At 27.2% G+C, this 19,157-nt stretch overlaps 4 protein-coding genes across 4 annotated transcripts; all 4 read left to right on the top strand.

Moving 5' to 3' along the window:
- The first annotated feature begins 1,823 nt into the window (after positions 1-1,823).
- LOC137809394 (probable CCR4-associated factor 1 homolog 9) lies at positions 1,824-2,693 on the top strand. The gene has a single exon (XM_068610512.1). It carries the CDS (start codon positions 1,833-1,835, stop codon positions 2,691-2,693), a length of 861 nt encoding a protein of 286 aa, XP_068466613.1. The 5' UTR covers positions 1,824-1,832.
- Positions 2,694-7,995: 5,302 nt separating this feature from the next.
- LOC137809393 (probable CCR4-associated factor 1 homolog 11) lies at positions 7,996-8,958 on the top strand. Its single transcript, XM_068610511.1, has one exon. The coding sequence runs from the start codon at positions 7,996-7,998 to the stop codon at positions 8,956-8,958; it is 963 nt and encodes a 320-aa protein (XP_068466612.1).
- Positions 8,959-13,283: 4,325 nt separating this feature from the next.
- On the top strand, positions 13,284-14,120 carry LOC137809392 (probable CCR4-associated factor 1 homolog 11). Its single transcript, XM_068610510.1, has one exon. The coding sequence runs from the start codon at positions 13,284-13,286 to the stop codon at positions 14,118-14,120; it is 837 nt and encodes a 278-aa protein (XP_068466611.1).
- Positions 14,121-18,114: 3,994 nt separating this feature from the next.
- Positions 18,115-19,029, top strand: LOC137809390 (probable CCR4-associated factor 1 homolog 11). Its single transcript, XM_068610509.1, has one exon. It carries the CDS (start codon positions 18,115-18,117, stop codon positions 19,027-19,029), a length of 915 nt encoding a protein of 304 aa, XP_068466610.1.
- Positions 19,030-19,157: the final 128 nt, after the last annotated feature.

The following is a 19,157-nucleotide window of genomic DNA, read 5'->3' as shown; positions in this document are numbered from 1 at the left end:
ATGTGAGTCACCTTAGGGGTGACCCAACCCTTATACAAAACACACGACCTTTAACCTTTTCCACAACACACACCCCGCAAACTCCTAAATACTTAAATAAATCTGGAGAGAACCGCCTACAACCCTCACTCTTATACCCAAACAAAACATCAAAACATCATCTCCATACAGACCAAAGGATCAACATACAAATCAGAGAAGGAAAAGATTGCATCCTGCGACTTGGAAGTAACCCAAGCCCATGCCTTTAGTTGCATCAAAGCGAAAACTTCCAATACATCTATTACACCCTCTCTAAATATTACTTTGTTTCTATGTTTCCAAATTTCGTTGACGACCGCGATCCAAATCACTCCCCACACCCTCGTTACATCTAAAACTCTCTTCAATCATCTTAAAACAATGGATTTTTGGTAATAGAAGAAAAGGATGACATTCCGAGTGATTGAAAATTCAATCATAAAGAAGAAGAGAAAAAATTAAAGAGGCAAAAAGATATATTTTTTTTATGTTAAAAATGATTTTTATAAGAATTATGAACTTCAAATTTATCAATTTCAAGAAGGAATACGCTGTCAATAAAGAATAAAGACATGCAAGTGCATGAAGGAGACATAAATTAAAAGTTTTGTTGTTTAACTTCTGAGTATCACAAATAAAGTTCAACTTGTTAGGAAACTCTTTTCCAATAAAATAATGTTGTTCAAAAAAATTATCTTTTCCAATGAAATAATGTTGTTAAAAAAAATTATGGTTACTATACCAACAAAATATGAGTAAAAAATCACAACTTTTAAGCAATGTGAGAATTGGGAAATGTCTTACATGCTAAAGAACAAAGAAGAATTATGAGTCGAAACTATATAAAGTGTTTTTCCGTGTAAAAACACAAGATTCATGATTCTAAATGTGAAAAAAAATAAGAAGAAAAATAAATTACAGTGATTTAGGATGTGTAAAGCGAATTTATAAGTCTAAAACAAAAGAGGAAAAAGTGATTATGAAAGAGCGAGCAAGAAGAAGAACAGTTCAGAGTATCTCTTTGTTATAAGTGATAACTGATAAAAGAGTAATATAAAAAATAACTATTGATTATCAAGATAATAAATACGAAAAATAATTTATTACAAAAATTAAAAAATAAATAAATTATAATTTTGTAATTAATTACTATGTTATTTATTATATTTAGAAAAACAATTGGAAAAATTAAATTTATTATTATATCCTATAATTAATTAATTATACATTATCAAAATTGAGATAATTGATTATTATTTTTCTTAATGGATTACTTTTTAAATAGTTTTAGAAATCAACTAAAAAAAATGGTTACTTATAATTTACGTATATAATCCTATCCTCAAAAAGAGAAAATAAATATATAGATTTTAAATATATCCCGCTAAAATATAAATAAGATAATTAGATTTAATTGTGGGTTGAGATAGAAAAGATAAATGATATGTGATTCTAAAATTAAAATATGTATTAAAAAGATAAAATTTTGTAAATAAATGTCAAGTGAGAGTACACTGGATGAACTAAGATAAGATTTCAGAGTGTAATCTTATAATTTTTTTTAAAATCTAAAAAACTCTAATAAAGGAAAATTAAATCCAATCTTGATATATTTAATTAATATCTTGAATCATACCATAAATAAATAATAAGTGTGATTATAAGATTAGATTAAAGAAATCAATTATATCTTATTATCTTTTGTAAGTTATGTTTGATTGGGCTATAAAAGTAGTGCAGTGAGAAGGATTGATGTAGTTGTTTTGTTGTGCTTGAAGGAAAGAGAAAGAGATATCGAAAGAGAAAGAGAGATGAAAAGAGACAGCAACAACAACATGACTCTCCCTTGCGTTTCTGTGATGACAAGATCAGTGTGGTCTTACAACCTTGAATCAGAGTTCGAGTTGATTCGTTCAGTCATTGCCTTATATCCTTTCATCTCAATGGATACGGAGTTTCCTGGCGTCGTCTTTCAGTCACATCCAGCATTCCGACAACCACAAAATAACTACGCAGTGATGAAAGCTAACGTGGACAGTATGCACCTCATTCAAGTGGGCCTCACCCTTTCAGACCGCCACGACAACCTTCCAACCTTTGGAACCTCCAACCGCTTCATTTGGGAATTCAACTTCTGTGAGTTCGATGTGACACAACATCCTCATGCTCCTCACTCCATCGCCCTCCTCCGACGTCAAGGCATAGATTTTGACAAGAATCGAAGGTTTGGAGTGAGCATTGTGCGATTTGCTGAGTTGATGATGTTCTCAGGACTCCTTTGCAACAATAATATTCAATGGATTGCTTTTCATAGTGCCTATGATTTTGGGTACATGGTCAAGATATTGAGTCAACGCTTTTTTTATATGCAACCATTTCTACCTCCCAACTTGTGTGACTTTCTTCAACTCGTTAAATTCTTCTTTGGATACAAAGTATACGACGTTAAGCATCTCATCAAATTTTGTCCCAACCTTCATGGCGGTTTAGACAAAGTTTCTGAGTCCCTCGGTTTGGATAATAGTTGCAGAAGAAGTCATCATGCAGGCTCCGATAGCTTAGTCACTCTACATGTTTTCAATAAAATTAAAACTCTCTATTTTCATACACAGTTTAACTTACCAAAACATGCAGGTTTTCTATATGGCTTGGAAATAATAATCGCAAATTAGATGACTTTGTTATTGTACTACGTTTTGTATTTTTTATTTTATTTTATTTTATATACTAATTAACAAAATTTTCAATTGCGAAATAGATGTATGATTCCGAAAATTTATTAGAAATTTTATTAAAAAATTAACTTCAATCAAACAAATAATATAAAAAAATAATAACATTTTCTTATGAATACAGTAACATTTATTTTGTGATGGAATAAATCAATATAATGAAAACTTATTTATTTTGCATTCTTAAAAAAGTAGATGGGAAAATACGACTCGTTTTAGTCCAATTTACAATTATAATTAAAAATAGAACAAAGAATTCACCTGGTATAATTTAATATTATTCAGTTATATTTTAATATAAAAAAATTCTTTTTTGTTAAAGATCGATAATGTATAATATTTTAAATATAATCTTTGGTTTTAGATTTTAAAATTTTAAAACTTTGAAAAAAAATGTAACATAAAATATATAAAATAATTAATTTAAATTTAAGTATATCAATATTCTAAAATAGATAAATCAGTTATGATTTACTTATAATCATATCCTGAAAAAGAGATAATAAATATTTAGATTCAGGAAAAAAAACTAAATTGAGTTCCGAAAAATAATTTATGGAATTGAGAAAAGTGTTCTCAAAATCCAAATCCAGAAATGTGGTCTGGAAAAAGGGTTCCAAAAATATTTTTATCCTCCCTTTATTTTAATTTAAGGCACTTTTGTCATTCACATGTAAATCTGAGTGTAGGTTCAAATTTAATAATTTAAAATTTGTTTGATTCAGGTTAATTTTCTTATTTAAAATTTTATTTAATTTATTTTTCGTTTAACCCACATTATTATTTTATGTTTTTTAACTCTCTTTTAAAAAAAAATATTGTGTCTCATTTGAGTTAGCTAAGTCAATTTTATTAATGTTCAACAAATATTAACAAACTATTTATTTAATTAAAAAATAAAAAATAATTTTATGTTTTTTTAATTATTTTTTTTTATGTTGCGTTAGAGTTGTATTAACATAAGTTAATGGCGTCGCATTTCGATTAACGTTAATATTTGGAAACTGATTTAATGTTTTCTTGTAATAAATAGAAAAAAATATTTAATGTATTATAAAAAACTTATTGTATATTAATTTTGAATTATGTAGTGCAAAAATTGTAAAATCCGTAAAGGACACATTGGCCTCCACCATCTTTTCTCTCTTTCAATTTTTTTTTTTCATTTTTTATTTTTATCTCTCTTCCAACTTCTTCTCTATTCTTTCTCTCTTCATTTTCTCTCTCATACTTTATTTATTTCAAAATTTGATCACGTCGTGTTGTAGCTTATGAGATATAATTTATTCTTTGTTTTTCTCTATGATTTAGTCTTCAATCTTAGTGGGGCCAGTTGAGAAAAGTGGTTCTCTCAACTTGATTAAGCTCATACTTAAATTTGTTAATATTTGGATAACTTGCTATAGGTTCATAAGTTTTGGAGTGGTTCCCTGTTTGAGGTAGAATCCGAGTAAGATATTTAAGGTAAGAGAAACGAATTTTAATTTTTAATAGTATCCTAGGTTAGAAGATTTGGATGTGGAGGGACGTGGTCCCAATATTCAATTTCTTTTGCAGGAAGGTTGTTTGTTTATATATTGTGTTGTCTGTTTATATATATTGTTTAAACTTGTAAAAATATTAGATTTTGATGATTTAGTATTTAAGTGTTGTTTTTTTAATGTTAAATAGGATAGGACTTTGAATGTTGTGGATTGTATTTTGAATGACATTGTATGATGAAAATGGTATGGAATTGAATTTATACATTTGGGATAATATATGGACTAATGTTTGTTTGTGTATTAAGTATTGGTGCCTATGTGGTAATTGAGATTTCCGAACTTCATTGATGGTCTAAGTCACATATACTAAGATATCAGGTGGTGATCAAAAGGTGATGGGGGAGTTCATGCACACCGTGACCTATGAGATGCACGACTTTGTATTGAACTTACTCTGATCCTTTCTCTTGGATTCGCTGGTAATCTTTGAATCAGGTGTTATAGTCTCTGGTAGGACTTACTTAATGTGGGTCTTCTAGAAGGCGTTAGTATTATTCTGTTTGTTGAATATCCTGGATGTGTAGATTCATGTGATTGTGTTTATGTTGGGATTTGAAGAAGATTGCATAATTGGGAAATTGATCTATGTAATTTGGTTTTCTCCTTTGATTTAATTGTCTATATAATAAAAATTTATTTTTACTAGCTTATCCTTGTTTTACTTATTGTGTTGTGAACTGTAATAACTGAACTATGTACACGAGCAGATACGACGTCAGAGACTTGAGGACTTTAGGATGTTGTTTTTAACTTTATTTTTTATAATATTTTTATTTCTATAAGTCCTAATCATGTATTAGGAACTTTATCTTATTAATATTTTTATTTCTTACATTTTAGAAGCTCTTTTTTGAAGGTCGAAGGAATCAATTTGTTAGTTGTTGTTCAAATTCTCACTAGAATAACTATCACATATATACTTTTTATTCAGTTTGTTTTATATTAAATTCTTTATATTTTTTTAATTGTTGAATATGTGATCATAATTTATCAATATTATTATGTCTAGAAATATAGGATATCATATATGATATGTGGTTTATGTAGTTAGTTTCCAATTATATTTACATCTTTTTCATTTAATTCATTGAGTGTTATTCAAGCACAATCAAAGCCTTTATCTCTGAGTTCACCACTCTTTTATGATAATGATGAATATAAGTTACGGACTGCATGGATGATCAACCATCTTTGAAGCATTGGATCATTAGGAGATAGTAAGAAAATTATGATGTTTTTGAGTTGTTTCAAAATTCAATTGTGGCTCAAATGAAGTATCATAAAGAGTGTATGATCCAAAATGCAAATGAAGAATATGAAGAATGCTGGTAATTAATGAGTATATGATCCAAAATATCACTAGTAATAGGAGTAGGGTGTAAGTGGTGTAGGGTAGTGATTAATGGAGTCTAAATGATAAAAGGTTTTGTCATCTTCTCTATACCCATGTTGCATAATATATAACCTATAGTGAAGTTACAGATAACCTATGGAGGCAAAAAGATGTTTTTTTTTTATGTTAAAAATGATTTTTATAAGAATTATCAACTTCAAATTTATCAATTTCAAGAATGAATACTCTGACAATAAATAATAAATACATGCAAGTGAAAAAGGAGACATAAATAATTAAAAGTTTAACTTCTGAGTATAATCAATAAAGTTCAACTTCTTAAGAAACTCTTTTCCAATGAAATAATGTTGTTCAAAAAATTATGGTCACTATACCAGAAAAATATGAGTAAAAATCACTTTTAGGCGAAAGATTTGTCAATTCTCGATTTGTGAGATTGAGAATTGGTAAATGTCTTACGTGCTAAAGAGCAAAAAAGAATGATGAGTCGAAACTATATAAGTTGTTCATGTAAAAACACAATTCTAAAGGTGGAATATACAATAAGAACAATAAATAGAAGAAAAGAAAGAAGGTTCAAAAATAAATAATGTTGAGAACTTATTTTCTTGTCCATATTACAAAAAGATAAATCAATGTCGGTGGAGGCTAGAGATTTCAAGTGTAAAAAGTAGGTTCTTTGACCATGACGGGGTTATTTTTTTTGTTTTTATTAAAATGGGGTCCGTTTAAAAAAAAATTACAAATTTAGGCAAGTCGTGTCAATTCAGCACGACTTCATATGCAGAAATCGTTCCAATTAGGCACGACTTCTGCCATGTCATGCTGAAGTCGTGCCAAGTTGGCACGACTTCTGCCATGTCATATTGAAGTCGTGCCAAGTTGGCACGACTTCTGCCTTGTCATATAGAAATCGTGCCAAGTTGGCACGACTTCTGCCACGTCATATTTTTTTTTTAATTTTATTGTTTATATATTGGATAGTAAGTTATGTAATGTTAAAAATTAATTTGATACATAATTTTCTAAGAGTGTTAGTTTTAAGGAACAAAAAATTGGATAATCGTGTATGGATCATGTTTGACGGTAATGTAATACAATAACTTGATTATTTGATTAATTAAAAAATGAAGAAAATTGTTATTGAATTTGGAAATAAATAGATAAATGAAAAATTATTATATTTGGAAAATAAATAGAGAATTATTGTTGTGAATTTGCAAAATAAATAGCTTGAGAAGTAATGATTTTACATAACACGTAATGATGAGAAGAAATTAATTTTTAACATTACATAACTTAGTACCCAATATATAAACAATAAAATTAAAAAAAAAAAAAATTATGACGTGGCAGAAGTCGTGCCAAGTTGGCACGACTTCAGTATGACAGGGCAGAAGTCGTACCAAGTTGGCACGACTTTAGTATGACATGGCAGAAGTCGTGCCTAATTGAGACGACTTCTGCATATGAAGTCGTCCCAATTAGGCACGACTTGCCTAAATTTGTAATTTTTTTTAAACGGACCCCATATTGATAAAAACCAAAAAAACTAACCTCATCATGGTCAAAAAACCTAAAAAGTACAATGATTTGGGATGTGTACAGTGAGTTTATAAATCTTTTGGTAAAAGTGATTATGAAAGAGCTATCAAAAATAACTATTCATTATCAAGATAATAAATAGTGTAAATAATTTATTAAAAAAATTGAAAAAAAAATTATAATTTTGTAATTAATTGTTTTGTTATTTATTATATTTAGAAACACAATAGGAAAAATTAAATTTATTATTATATCCTATAATTAATTAAATATACATTATAAAAATTGAGATAATTGATTATTATTTTTCTTAATGGATTACTTTTTGAATAGTTTTAGAAATCAACTAAAAAATGTTTACTTATGATTTACATATATAATCATATCCTCAAAAAGAGAAAATAAGTATTTAGATTTTAAATATATCCCGCTAAAAAATAAATAAGATAACTAGATTTCATTGTGGGTTGAGATAGAAAAGATAAATGATTTGTGATTCTAAAATTATCAACTCTTAAAATATGTATTAAAAAGATAAAATTTTGTAAATAAATGTCAAGTGAGAGTACACTGGATAAAGTAAGATAAGATTTCAGAGTTTAATCTTATATTTTTTTAAAATTTAAGAAACTCTAATAAAGGAAAATGCAATATCAATCTTGATGAATTTAATTGATATCTTGAATCATACCATAAATAAATAATAAGTGTGATTATAAGATTAGATTAAGAAATCAATTATATCTTATTATCTTTTGTGAGTTATGTCTGATTGGGCTATAAAAGTAGTGTAGTGAGAATGATTGATGTAGTTGTTTTGTTGTTCTTGATGGAAAGAGAAAGAGAGACTGGAAGAGAAAGATATATCGGAAGAGAAAGATATATCGGAAGAGAAAGAGAGATGGAAAGAGAAAGCAACAACAACATGACTCTCCCTTACAGTTCTGTGATGACAAGATCAGTGTGGTCTTACAACCTTGAATCGGAGTTCGAGATGATTCGTCTTGTCATTGCCTTATACCCTTTCATCTCAATGGATACGAAGTTCCATGGCGCCGTCTTTCAGTCGCATCTAGCATTCCGACAACCACAAAATAACTACACAGTGATGAAAGCTAACGTGGACAGTATGCACCTCATTCAAGTGGGTCTCACCCTTTCAGACGACAACGACAACCTTCCAACCTTTGAAACCTCCAACCGCTTCATCTGGGAATTCAACTTCTGTGAGTTCGATGTGACACAACATCCTCATGCTCCTCACTCCATCGCCCTCCTTCAACGTCAAGGCATAGATTTTGACAAGAATCGAAGGTTTGGATTGAGCATTGTGCGATTTGCTGAGTTAATGATGTTCTCAGGACTCCTCTGCAACAATAATATTCAGTGGATTGCTTTTCATAGTGCCTATGATTTTGGGTACATGGTCAAGATACTAAGTCAACGCGTTTTTTATATGCAACCATTTCTACCTCCCAACTTGTGTGACTTTCTTCAACTCGTTAAATTCTTCTTTGGATACAAAGTATACGACGTTAAGCATCTCATCAGATTTTGTCCCAACCTTCATGGCGGCTTAGACAAAGTTTATGAGTCTCTAGGTTTGGATAATAGTTGCAGAAGAAGTCATCATGCAGGCTCCGATAGCTTAGTCACTCTCCATGTTTTCAATAAAATCAAAACTCTATATTTTCATACAGAGTTTGACTTACCCAAACATGCAGGTGTTTTGTATGGCTTAGAGATAATAGTCGCAAATTAGATGACTTCGTTATTGTACCATCCTTTTGTTTTATATTTTTTATTTTATTTTCATTTTATATACTAATTAACAAAATTTTCAATTTAACATTGGTGAAATAGATGTATGATTCCTTAAATTTATTAGGAATTTTATTAAAAAATTAATTTCAATCAAACAAATAATATAAAAAAAATATTGTAATGCTTAATATTTTCTTATGAATACATTAACATTTATGTTGTGATGGAATAAATCAATATAAAGAAAACTTATTTATTTTGCATACGACTCGTGTTAGTCGAATTTACAGTTATAATTAAAATAAAACAAACAATTGACCTGGTATAATTTAATATTATTCAGTTATATTTTAATATAATTTTCTTTTTAAAGATCGATAATATATAATATTTTAAATAAAATCTTTTGTTTAGATTTTAAAATTTTTAAAATTGACAACAAAATGTAACATAAAATATATAAAATAATTAATTTAAATTTAAATATATCAATATTCTAAAATAGATAAATCAGTTATTATTTACTTATACATATCCTAAAAAAAAATATTTAGATTCAGGAAACAAAAACAAAATGAGTTCCCGAAAAATAATTTATGGAATTGAGAAAAGTGTTGTGAAAATTCAAATCCAGAAATTAGAAACGTGGTCCTCACCCCTATTTTAATTTAGAATTTAGGTTATTTTTGTCATTTCACATGTAAATTGAGTGTAGGTTCAAATTTGGTAATTTAAAATTCGCTTGATCCAGGTTATTCTTTTATTTAAAAATTTATATTATGGTCCATTTAATCACACTATTATTTTATGTTTTTTAACTCTCTTTTTTAAACAAAATTGTATTTCATTAGAGTCAGCTAAGTCAATTTTGTTACATTAAACAGACTGATACTATCAGTTAAACCAATATTAAAAAATATTTATTTAATTACAAAATAAAAAATAATTTTATGTTTTTTTAATTATTTTTTAAAATTAAATTTCTGTGTTGCATTATAGTTGTATTAACATAAGTTAATAACGTTAATTCAATTAACGTTAATATTTGGAAGCTAAATTAATTTTTTCTTCTCATATGATATGATGAATAGAAAAAAGTATTTAATGTATTATAAAAACCTTATTGTATATTATGTAATGCAAAAATGGTAAAAGCCGTAAAAAAAAATACAGCTGCCCCACCATCTTTTCTCTCTCTCAATTTCTTTTCTTATTTTCTCCATCTCTCCTAACTTCTCTTCTCTCTCTTCTCTCTTCACTTTTTCTCCCATACCTCATCTATTTCAAAATTTGATCACACCATATTGTAGATGAAAAATTAGGTACATTTTTATCCGATTAGATTTTGAAACAGAGTAAATTTTTTTTACTTTAATTATCTCTTATTCTTTGTTTTTCTCTATGATTTATTCTTCAATTTTAGTGGTGCCAGTTGAGAAAAATGTTTCTCTCAACTTGATTAAGCTCATACTTAAATTTGGTAATATTTGGATAACTTACTATAGGTTCATAAATTTTGGAGTGGTTCCCCAGTTTGAGGTAGAATTTCCATCAGAATAAGGAATTTAAGGTAAGAGAAACTAAATTTAATTTAATTTTTAATAGTACCCTAGGTCAGAACATCTGGATGTGGAGGGGACGTGGTCCCAATATTCAATTTCTTTTGCAGGGATGTTGTTTGTTTATATGTTGGGTTGTTTGTTTATATATTGGGTTGTTTGCTTATATATATGGTTTAAACTTGTAAAAAATATTAGATTTTGATGATTTAGTATTTAAGTGTTGTTATTTTTAATGTTAAATATGAATTTGAATGTTGTAGATTGCATTTTGAATGATATTGTATGATAAAAATGGTATGAAATTGAATTTATAAATTTGGGATAATGTATGGACTAATGTTTGTTTGTGTATTAAGTATTGGTGCCTATGTGGTAACAGAGATCTTCGAGCTTCATTGATGGTCTAAGTCACATAGACTAATATATCATGTGATGAGAAGCTGATGGGGGAGTTCATGCACACCATGACCTATGAGATGCACAACCTGAGTTGTATTGAACTTACCCTGATCCTTTCTCTTGGATTAGTTGGTAATCTTTGGATCAAGTGTTAGTCTTTAGTAGTACTTACTTAATACGGGTCTTCCGGAAGGCGTTAGTTGTTATTCTGTTTGTTGAATATCTTGGATGTGTAGATCCATGTGAGATCTATGTGATTGTTTTATGTTGGGATTTGAAGAAGATTGAATAATTGAGAAATTGATATACGTAATTTGGTTTTCTCTTTGATTCAATTGTGTATATTATAAAAATTTATTTTCACTAGGTTACTCTTGTTTTACTTGTTGTGATGTGAACTGTAATAATTGAACTATGTACACGAGCAGATGATCGTACAAGTGTCAGAGATTCTGGAGGGCTTTAGGATGTTAGTTTGAACTTTATCTTGTTAATATTTGTATTTCTACAAGTCCTAATCACATATTAGGAATGTTTTGAGAAACTCCAAATTTGTATAAAAATCGATAGAACTTGTGTGGTTCCAGTTAGATATATTTTTTGAGCTGTTAAAAAATAGTAGACAAATTATTATTGTATATAATTTTAATATATTATAATCAATAATTCTTGAAATAAAATAAATTGTGACGTAGTAGAAATAAATTATATTTCCATCATTCGAAATTATGAAAAAAAGTAATATATAAAAATAATTAAAGTAAGTTATTAACTGAAAAGAGAGAATGATATAAAGATATTTGTGATAAGAGAATAAATATATAGATATAAAGATAAAACAAAATAATATTTTGAAATAGAAATATTTAATTGCTCATTTTACCACTTATTTATCAGATAAAAGTAAAACGTATAAATTATACATAATAATCAATGTATTTTTTTTATAATAAATATCGTATAACCAATTTATGTTGATTAAATTAATTTGTACAGTACTTTCATTTTATAAATATAGTTTGTATTAGACAAGATAAATATTTTTAAATAAATTGAAATTTAGGCTGTAATTGTCTGTAATTTTTAGTTTTAACTTAAAAAATGTGTTTTCTTAATGTAAACTTTATGTTGTTTGTGGGAGAAGGAGAAAAAGGATGTAAAGTTAAAGAAAGAAGGTTGATGAACTACTTACTTATTTAATTACCAATTATTTAAATTCTAAATTTGGTAATAAAATATTTGATAGCTAATTAGATATCAATTTATAAATAATTTAACAATAATATAAACTAAAAAAAGACATATAAACTAATTATTTTTTATTTTTTAAGATTGGTTTCTATTTCATAATTTTCTTGTAGTGTTTATTAAAAAAATTGAAAAAATAATAATTACAATTTTGTAATTAATTATATTTTTATTTATGAACTACTTACGTATAATGTCTCCAATATTCAGAATTAATATTTGTTTAATCCAGCTAATATAGTTCATGATTGAAAGCTAAATTTTATGCCTTTAAATTTTAATTTTATCGTTAAACCTTAAATTTAAATTACAAGTTAAACAAAGTAATAAAATTATAATTGATGAATAGTTATATTAAAAAAGTAAATCACATTGTTAGTGAACTTCTATATTATAAATAAATAAAAATAAAATCGCCTAGTTGTTAAAGGTGATAGAAGAGTAATATCAAAAGTAAGTATTGATTATAAGATAACATTGTAAATAGTTTATAAAAAAATAATTACAATTTTTTAATTAATTATATTGTTATTTATTATATTTAGAAGCACAATCGGAAAAATTAAATTTATTATTATATCATATAATTAATTAACTATACATTATCAAAATTGAGATAATTGATTATTATTTTTCTTAATAGATTATTTTTTGAATAGTTTTAGAAATCAGCTAAAAAAAATGAACGTAAAATAGATAAAATAATTATATGCAATTTTAATATATCAATTAAAAAGATAAAATTTTGTAAATAAATGTCAAGTGAGAGTACACTGGATGAAGTAAGATAAGATTCCAGAGTGTAATCTTATATATATTTTTTTAAATCTAAGAAACTCTAATAAAGGAAAAGGCAATCTCAATCTTGATATATTTAATTAATATCTTGAATCATACCATAAATAAATAATAAGTGTGATTATAAGATTAGATTGAAGAAATCAATTATATCTTATTATCTTTTGTAAGATATGCTCGATTGGGCTATAAAAGTAGTGTAGTGAGAAATATTGATGTAGTTGTTTTGTTGTTCTTGAAGGAAAGAGAAAGAGAGATTGGAAGAGAAAGAGATATCGGAAGAGAAAGAGAGATGAAAAGAGAAAGCAACAACAACATGACTCTCCCTTGCGATTCTGTGATAACAAGATCAGTGTGGTCTTACAACCTTGAATCGGAGTTCGAGTTGATTCGTTCTGTCATTGCCTTATACCCTTTCATCTCAATGGATACGGAGTTTCCTGGCGTCGTCTTTCAGTCGCATCCATCATTCCGACAACCACAAAATAACTACGCAGTGATGAAAGCTAACGTGGACATTATGCACCTCATTCAAGTAGGCCTCACCCTTTCGGACAGCAATGGCAACCTTCCAACCTTTGGAACCTCCAACCGCTTCATTTGGGAATTCAACTTCTGTGAGTTTGATGTGACACAACATCCTCATGCTCCTCACTCCATCGCCCTCCTTCAACGTCAAGGCATGGATTTTGAGAAGAATCGAAAGTTTGGAGTGAGTAGTGTGCGATTCGCTGAGCTAATGATGCTTTCAGGATTGCTCTGCAACAATAATATTCAGCGGATTACTTTCCATGGTGCCTATGATTTTGGGTACATGGTGAAAATATTGAGCCAACGCTTTTTTTATATGCAACCATTTCTACCAACAAACTTGTGTGACTTTCTTCAACTAGTTAAGTTCTTCTTTGGATACAGAGTATACGACGTTAAACATCTCATCAAATTTTGTCCATACCTTCACGGCGGTTTAGACAAAGTTTATGACTCTCTAGGTTTGGATAATAGTGGCAGAAGAAGTCATCATGCAGGCTCCGATAGCTTAGTCACTCTACATGTTTTCAATAAAATTAAAACTCTCTATTTTCATACACAGTTTAACTTACCAAAACATGCAGGTTTTCTATATGGCTTGGAAATAATAATCGCAAATTAGATGACTTTGTTATTGTACTACGTTTTGTATTTTTTATTTTATTTTATTTTATATACTAATTAACAAAATTTTCAATTGCGAAATAGATGTATGATTCCGTAAATTTATTAGGAATAAAATTAGTTTCAATCAAACAAATAATATAACAAAAATAATATTGTAATGCTTATCATTTTCTTATGAATACAGTAATAAGTAGATGGAAAATACGACTCGTTTTAGTCTAATTTACAGTTATAATTAAAAATAAAACAAACAATTCACCTGGTATAAGTTAATATTATTCAGTTATATTTTAATATAAAAATATCTATTTTTGGTTTATTATTCAGTTATATTTTAATATAAAAATATTAATTTTTTGGTTAAAGATCCATAGTATAATATTTTAAATATAATCTTTGGTTTTAGATTTTAAAATTTTAAAAATTGACAAAAAATGTAACATAAAAGATATAAAATAATTAATTTAAATTTAAATATATCAATATTCTAAACTAGATAAATCAGTTATGATTTACTTATAATCATATCCTGAAAAAGAGATAATAAATATTTAGATTCAGGAAACAAAAACTAAAAATGAGTTCCGAAAAATAATTTATGGAATTGAGAAAAGTGTTCTAAAATTCCAAATCCAGAAATGTGATATAGAAAAAGAGTTTCAAAAAATATTTTTATCCTCAATATTAGGACATTTTTGTCATTCACACTCACATGTAAATCGAGTGTATATTTAAATTTAAAATTTAAAATTCGCTTGATTCAGGCTAATTTTTTTATTAAAATTTTATTTAATTTAGTGTTGTGTTTTTAACTCTCTTTAAAAAAAACATTGTGTCTCGTTAGAGTTAGCAAAGTCAATTTTATTAATGTTCAACATTAAAAAAACTCTGTTACGTTAAACCAATATTAACAAAATATTTATTTAATTAAAAAAATAAAAAATAATTTTATATTTTTTAATTATTTTTTTCTATGTTGCATTAGAGTTGTATTAACATAAGTTAATGGTGTCGTATTTCGATTTAATGTATTATAAAAAACGTAAAAGCCTTAAAAAAAAATACAGCCGCCCCCATCTTTTCTCTCTCTCCATTTTTCATTTCTTATTTTCTCCATCTTTCTCTCAACTTCTCTTTTCTTCTTTCTCTCTTTATTTTCTCTTCCAAACCTCATCTATTCCAAAATTTGATCAACATGTACCTCAAGAGTTAGGGTACATTTCTACCCGATCAGATTTTCAAACATAGTAAGTTTTTTTTACTCTAAATATTCCTTATTCTCTATTTTTTTTCTATGATTTAGTCTTCAATCTTAGTGGGGCCAGTTGAAAAAAGTCGTTCTCTCAACTTGATTAAACTCATACTTAAATTTGTTAATATTTGGATAACTTGAAGTGGTTCTCTTTGAGGTAGAATTTCAAATAGAGTAAGATATTTAAGGTAAGAGAAGCTAACTTTAATTTTTAATAGTATCCTAGGTTAGAAGATCTTGACGTGGTCCCAATATTCAATTTCTTTTGCAGGAATGTTGTTTGTTTATATATTGTGTTGTTTGATTATATATATTGTTTAAACTTGTAAAACTATTATATTTTGATGGTTTAGTATTTATGTGTTGTTTTTTTAATGTTAAATAGGATAAGACTTTGAATGTTGTGGATTGCTTTTTAAATGATATTGTATGATGAAAATGGTATGAAATTGAATTTATACATTTGGGATAATATGTGGACTAATGTTTGTTTGTGTATTAAGTATTGGTGTCTATGTGGTAACAGATATCTTCGAACTTCATTCATGGTCTAAGTCACATAGACTAAGATATCAGGTGGTGATCAAAAGCTGATGGGGGAGTTCATGCACGTCGTGACCTATGAGATGCACGACTTTGTATTAAACTTACCTTGATCCTTTCTTTTGGATTCACTGATAATCTTTGGATCAGGTGTTATAGTCTCTGGTAGGACTTACTTAATACGGGTCTTCCGAAAAGCATTAGTTTTTATTCTGTTTGTTGAATATCCTGGATGTGTAGATCCATGTGATTGTTTTATGTTGGGATTTGAAGAAGATTAAATAATTGAGAAACTGATATATGTAATTTGGTTTTCTTTTTTGATTTAATTGTGTATATAATAAAAATTTATTTTTACTAGCTTATCCTTGTTTTACCTGTTGTGTTGTGAACTGTAATAACTGAAGTACACGAGTAGATGTGTACAAGTGTCAGAGGCTTGAGGACTTTAGGATGTTGTTTTGAACTTTATCTTGTTAATATTTTTATTTTTATAAGTCTTAATCATGTATTATGAATGTTTTGAAAAACTCTAAGTCTGTATATAAATTGATAGAACTTGTATTTTAATAGTTAGATATATTTTATGGAGTGTTAAAAAATAGTAGACAAATTATTACTATATATAATTTTAATATATTCTAATCAATAATTCTTGAAATAAAATAAAAATGTGATGTAGTAGAAATAAAATTATATTTTCATCATTCGAAATTATAAAAACAAAAAGTAATATATGAAAATAATTAAAGTAAGTTATTAACTGAAATAGTGAGAATGATATAAAGATATTTGTGATAAAAGAATAAATCTATAGATATAAAGATAAACAAAATAAAATTTTCAAATAAAAATATTTAATTGCTCATTTTACCACTTAATTATCAGATAAAAGTAAAACGTATAAATTATACATAATAATCAATGTATTTTTTTTATAATAAATATCGTATAACCAATTTATGTAGATTAAATTAATTGTGTACAGTATTTTCATTTAATGAATATAGTTTTCATTAGACAAAATAAATAGTTTTAAATAAATATAAATTTAGGCTGTAATTATCTGTAATTTTTAGTTTTAACTTAAAAAATTGTGTTTTTTTTAATGTAAACAAAAAGGATGTAAAGTTAAAGAAAGAAGGTTGATGATATAATGTCTCCAATATTTAGAATTAATATTTGTTTAATCCAGCTAATATAGTTCATGATTGAAAGCTAAATTTTATGCCTTTAAATTTTAATTTTATCGTTAAACTTTATATTTAAATTACAAGTTAAACTAAGTAATACAATTATAATTGATGAATAGTTTTATTAAAAAAGTTAATCACATTGTTAATGAACTTCTATATTATAAATATATAAAAATAAAATCGCATAGTTGTTATCTAGTTGTTATAAGGGATAGAAGAGTAATATAAAAGTAAGTATTTGATTATAAGATCATACTGTAAATAGTTTATTAAAAAAATTGAAAAAAAATAATTACAATTTTGTAATTAATTATATTGTTATTTATTATATTTAGAAACACAATGAAAAATTAAATTTATTATTATATCACATAATTAATTAAATATACATTATCAAAATTGAGATAATTGATTATTATTTTTCTTGAAAGATTATTTTTTGAATAGTTTTAGAAATCAGCTAAAAAAAATGAACGTAAAATAGATAAAATAATGATATGCAATTTTAAGATATAATCTCCTAAAATGTAGTTAGTTACTTATGATATACGTAGTTAATCATCTCCTCAGAAAATAAATATTTACATTTTAAACATATTCGACTAAAAAAGAAATAAGATAATTAGATCTAATGGTGGATTGAGATAGAAAAAGTTAATGTTCTGTGATTCTAAAATTATCAACTATTAAAATATGTATTAAAAAGATAAAATTTTGTAAATAAATGTCAAGTGAGAGTATTCATTCATAAGTAAGATAAGATTTCACATTAAGATAAGATTTTAAGAGTGTAATCTTATATTTTTTTTAAAATCTAAAAAATTTTCATAAAAGAAAATGCAATTACAATCTTAACATATTTATTAATATCTTGAATTATACTATAAATAAATAATAAGTGTGAGTATAAAATTAGATTGAAGAAATCTATTAAATCTTATTATCTTTTATCTTCTGTAACTTATGTTTGATTGGACTATAAAAGTAGTGTACTGAGAATGATTGTTGTAGTTTTGTTGTTCTTGAAGAAAAGAGAAAGAGAGATTGGAAGAGAAAGAGAGATGGAAAGAGAAAGCAACAACAACATGACTCTTCCTTGCACTTCTGTGATGACAAGATCAGTGTGGTCTTACAACCTTGAATCGGAGTTCGAGTTGATTCGTTCTGTCATTGCCTTACACCCTTTCATCTCAATGGATACAGAGTTTCCTGGCGTCGTCTTTCAGTCGCATCCAGCATTTCGACAACCACAAAATAACTACGCTGTAATGAAAGCTAACGTGGACAGTATGCACCTCATTCAAGTGGGTCTCACCCTTTCAGACTGCCACGGCAACCTTCCAACCTTTGGAACCTCCAATCGCTTCATTTGGGAATTCAATTTCTGTGAGTTTGATGTGACACAACATCCTCATGCTCCTCACTCCATCGCCCTCCTCCGACGTCAAGGCATGAATTTTGAAAAGAATCGAAAGTTTGGAGTGAGCATTGTGCGATTTGCTGAGTTGATGATGTTCTCAGGACTCCTCTGCAACAATAATATTCAGTGGATTGCTTTTCATAGTACCTATGATTTTGGGTACATGGTGAAGATATTGAGCCAACGCTTTTTTTATATGCAACCATTTCTACCTACAAACTTGTGTGACTTTCTTCAACTGGTTAAATACTTCTTTGGATACAGAGTATACGACGTTAAACACCTCATCAGATTTTGTCCAAACCTTCACGGCGGTTTAGACAAAGTTTCTGACTCTCTAGGTTTGGATAATAGTGGCAGAAGAAGTCATCATGCAGGCTCTGATAGCTTAGTCACTCTCCATGTTTTTAATAAAATTAAAACTCTCTATTTTCATACAAAGTTTGACTTGTCAAAACATGCAGGCGTTCTCTATGGTTTAGAGATGCCTTAATTTTCCCTTTTTACCATCTTTCTACTTCTCTTATCTTCTCTTTTCAGTACAATGTAATTTCTAAATTCTACAATAAAGTATATCACTTCATTTTATTCTACCTTTCTCTCTTCTTTTTTTCACCCTTA

The sequence above is a fragment of the Phaseolus vulgaris genome, chromosome 2 (assembly GCF_000499845.2).
Source record: "Phaseolus vulgaris cultivar G19833 chromosome 2, P. vulgaris v2.0, whole genome shotgun sequence".
NCBI classification, from domain to species: domain Eukaryota; kingdom Viridiplantae; phylum Streptophyta; class Magnoliopsida; order Fabales; family Fabaceae; genus Phaseolus; species Phaseolus vulgaris.
Note: the sequence above shows the minus strand (reverse complement) of the source record. Positions and strands in the feature narration are given on the sequence as shown.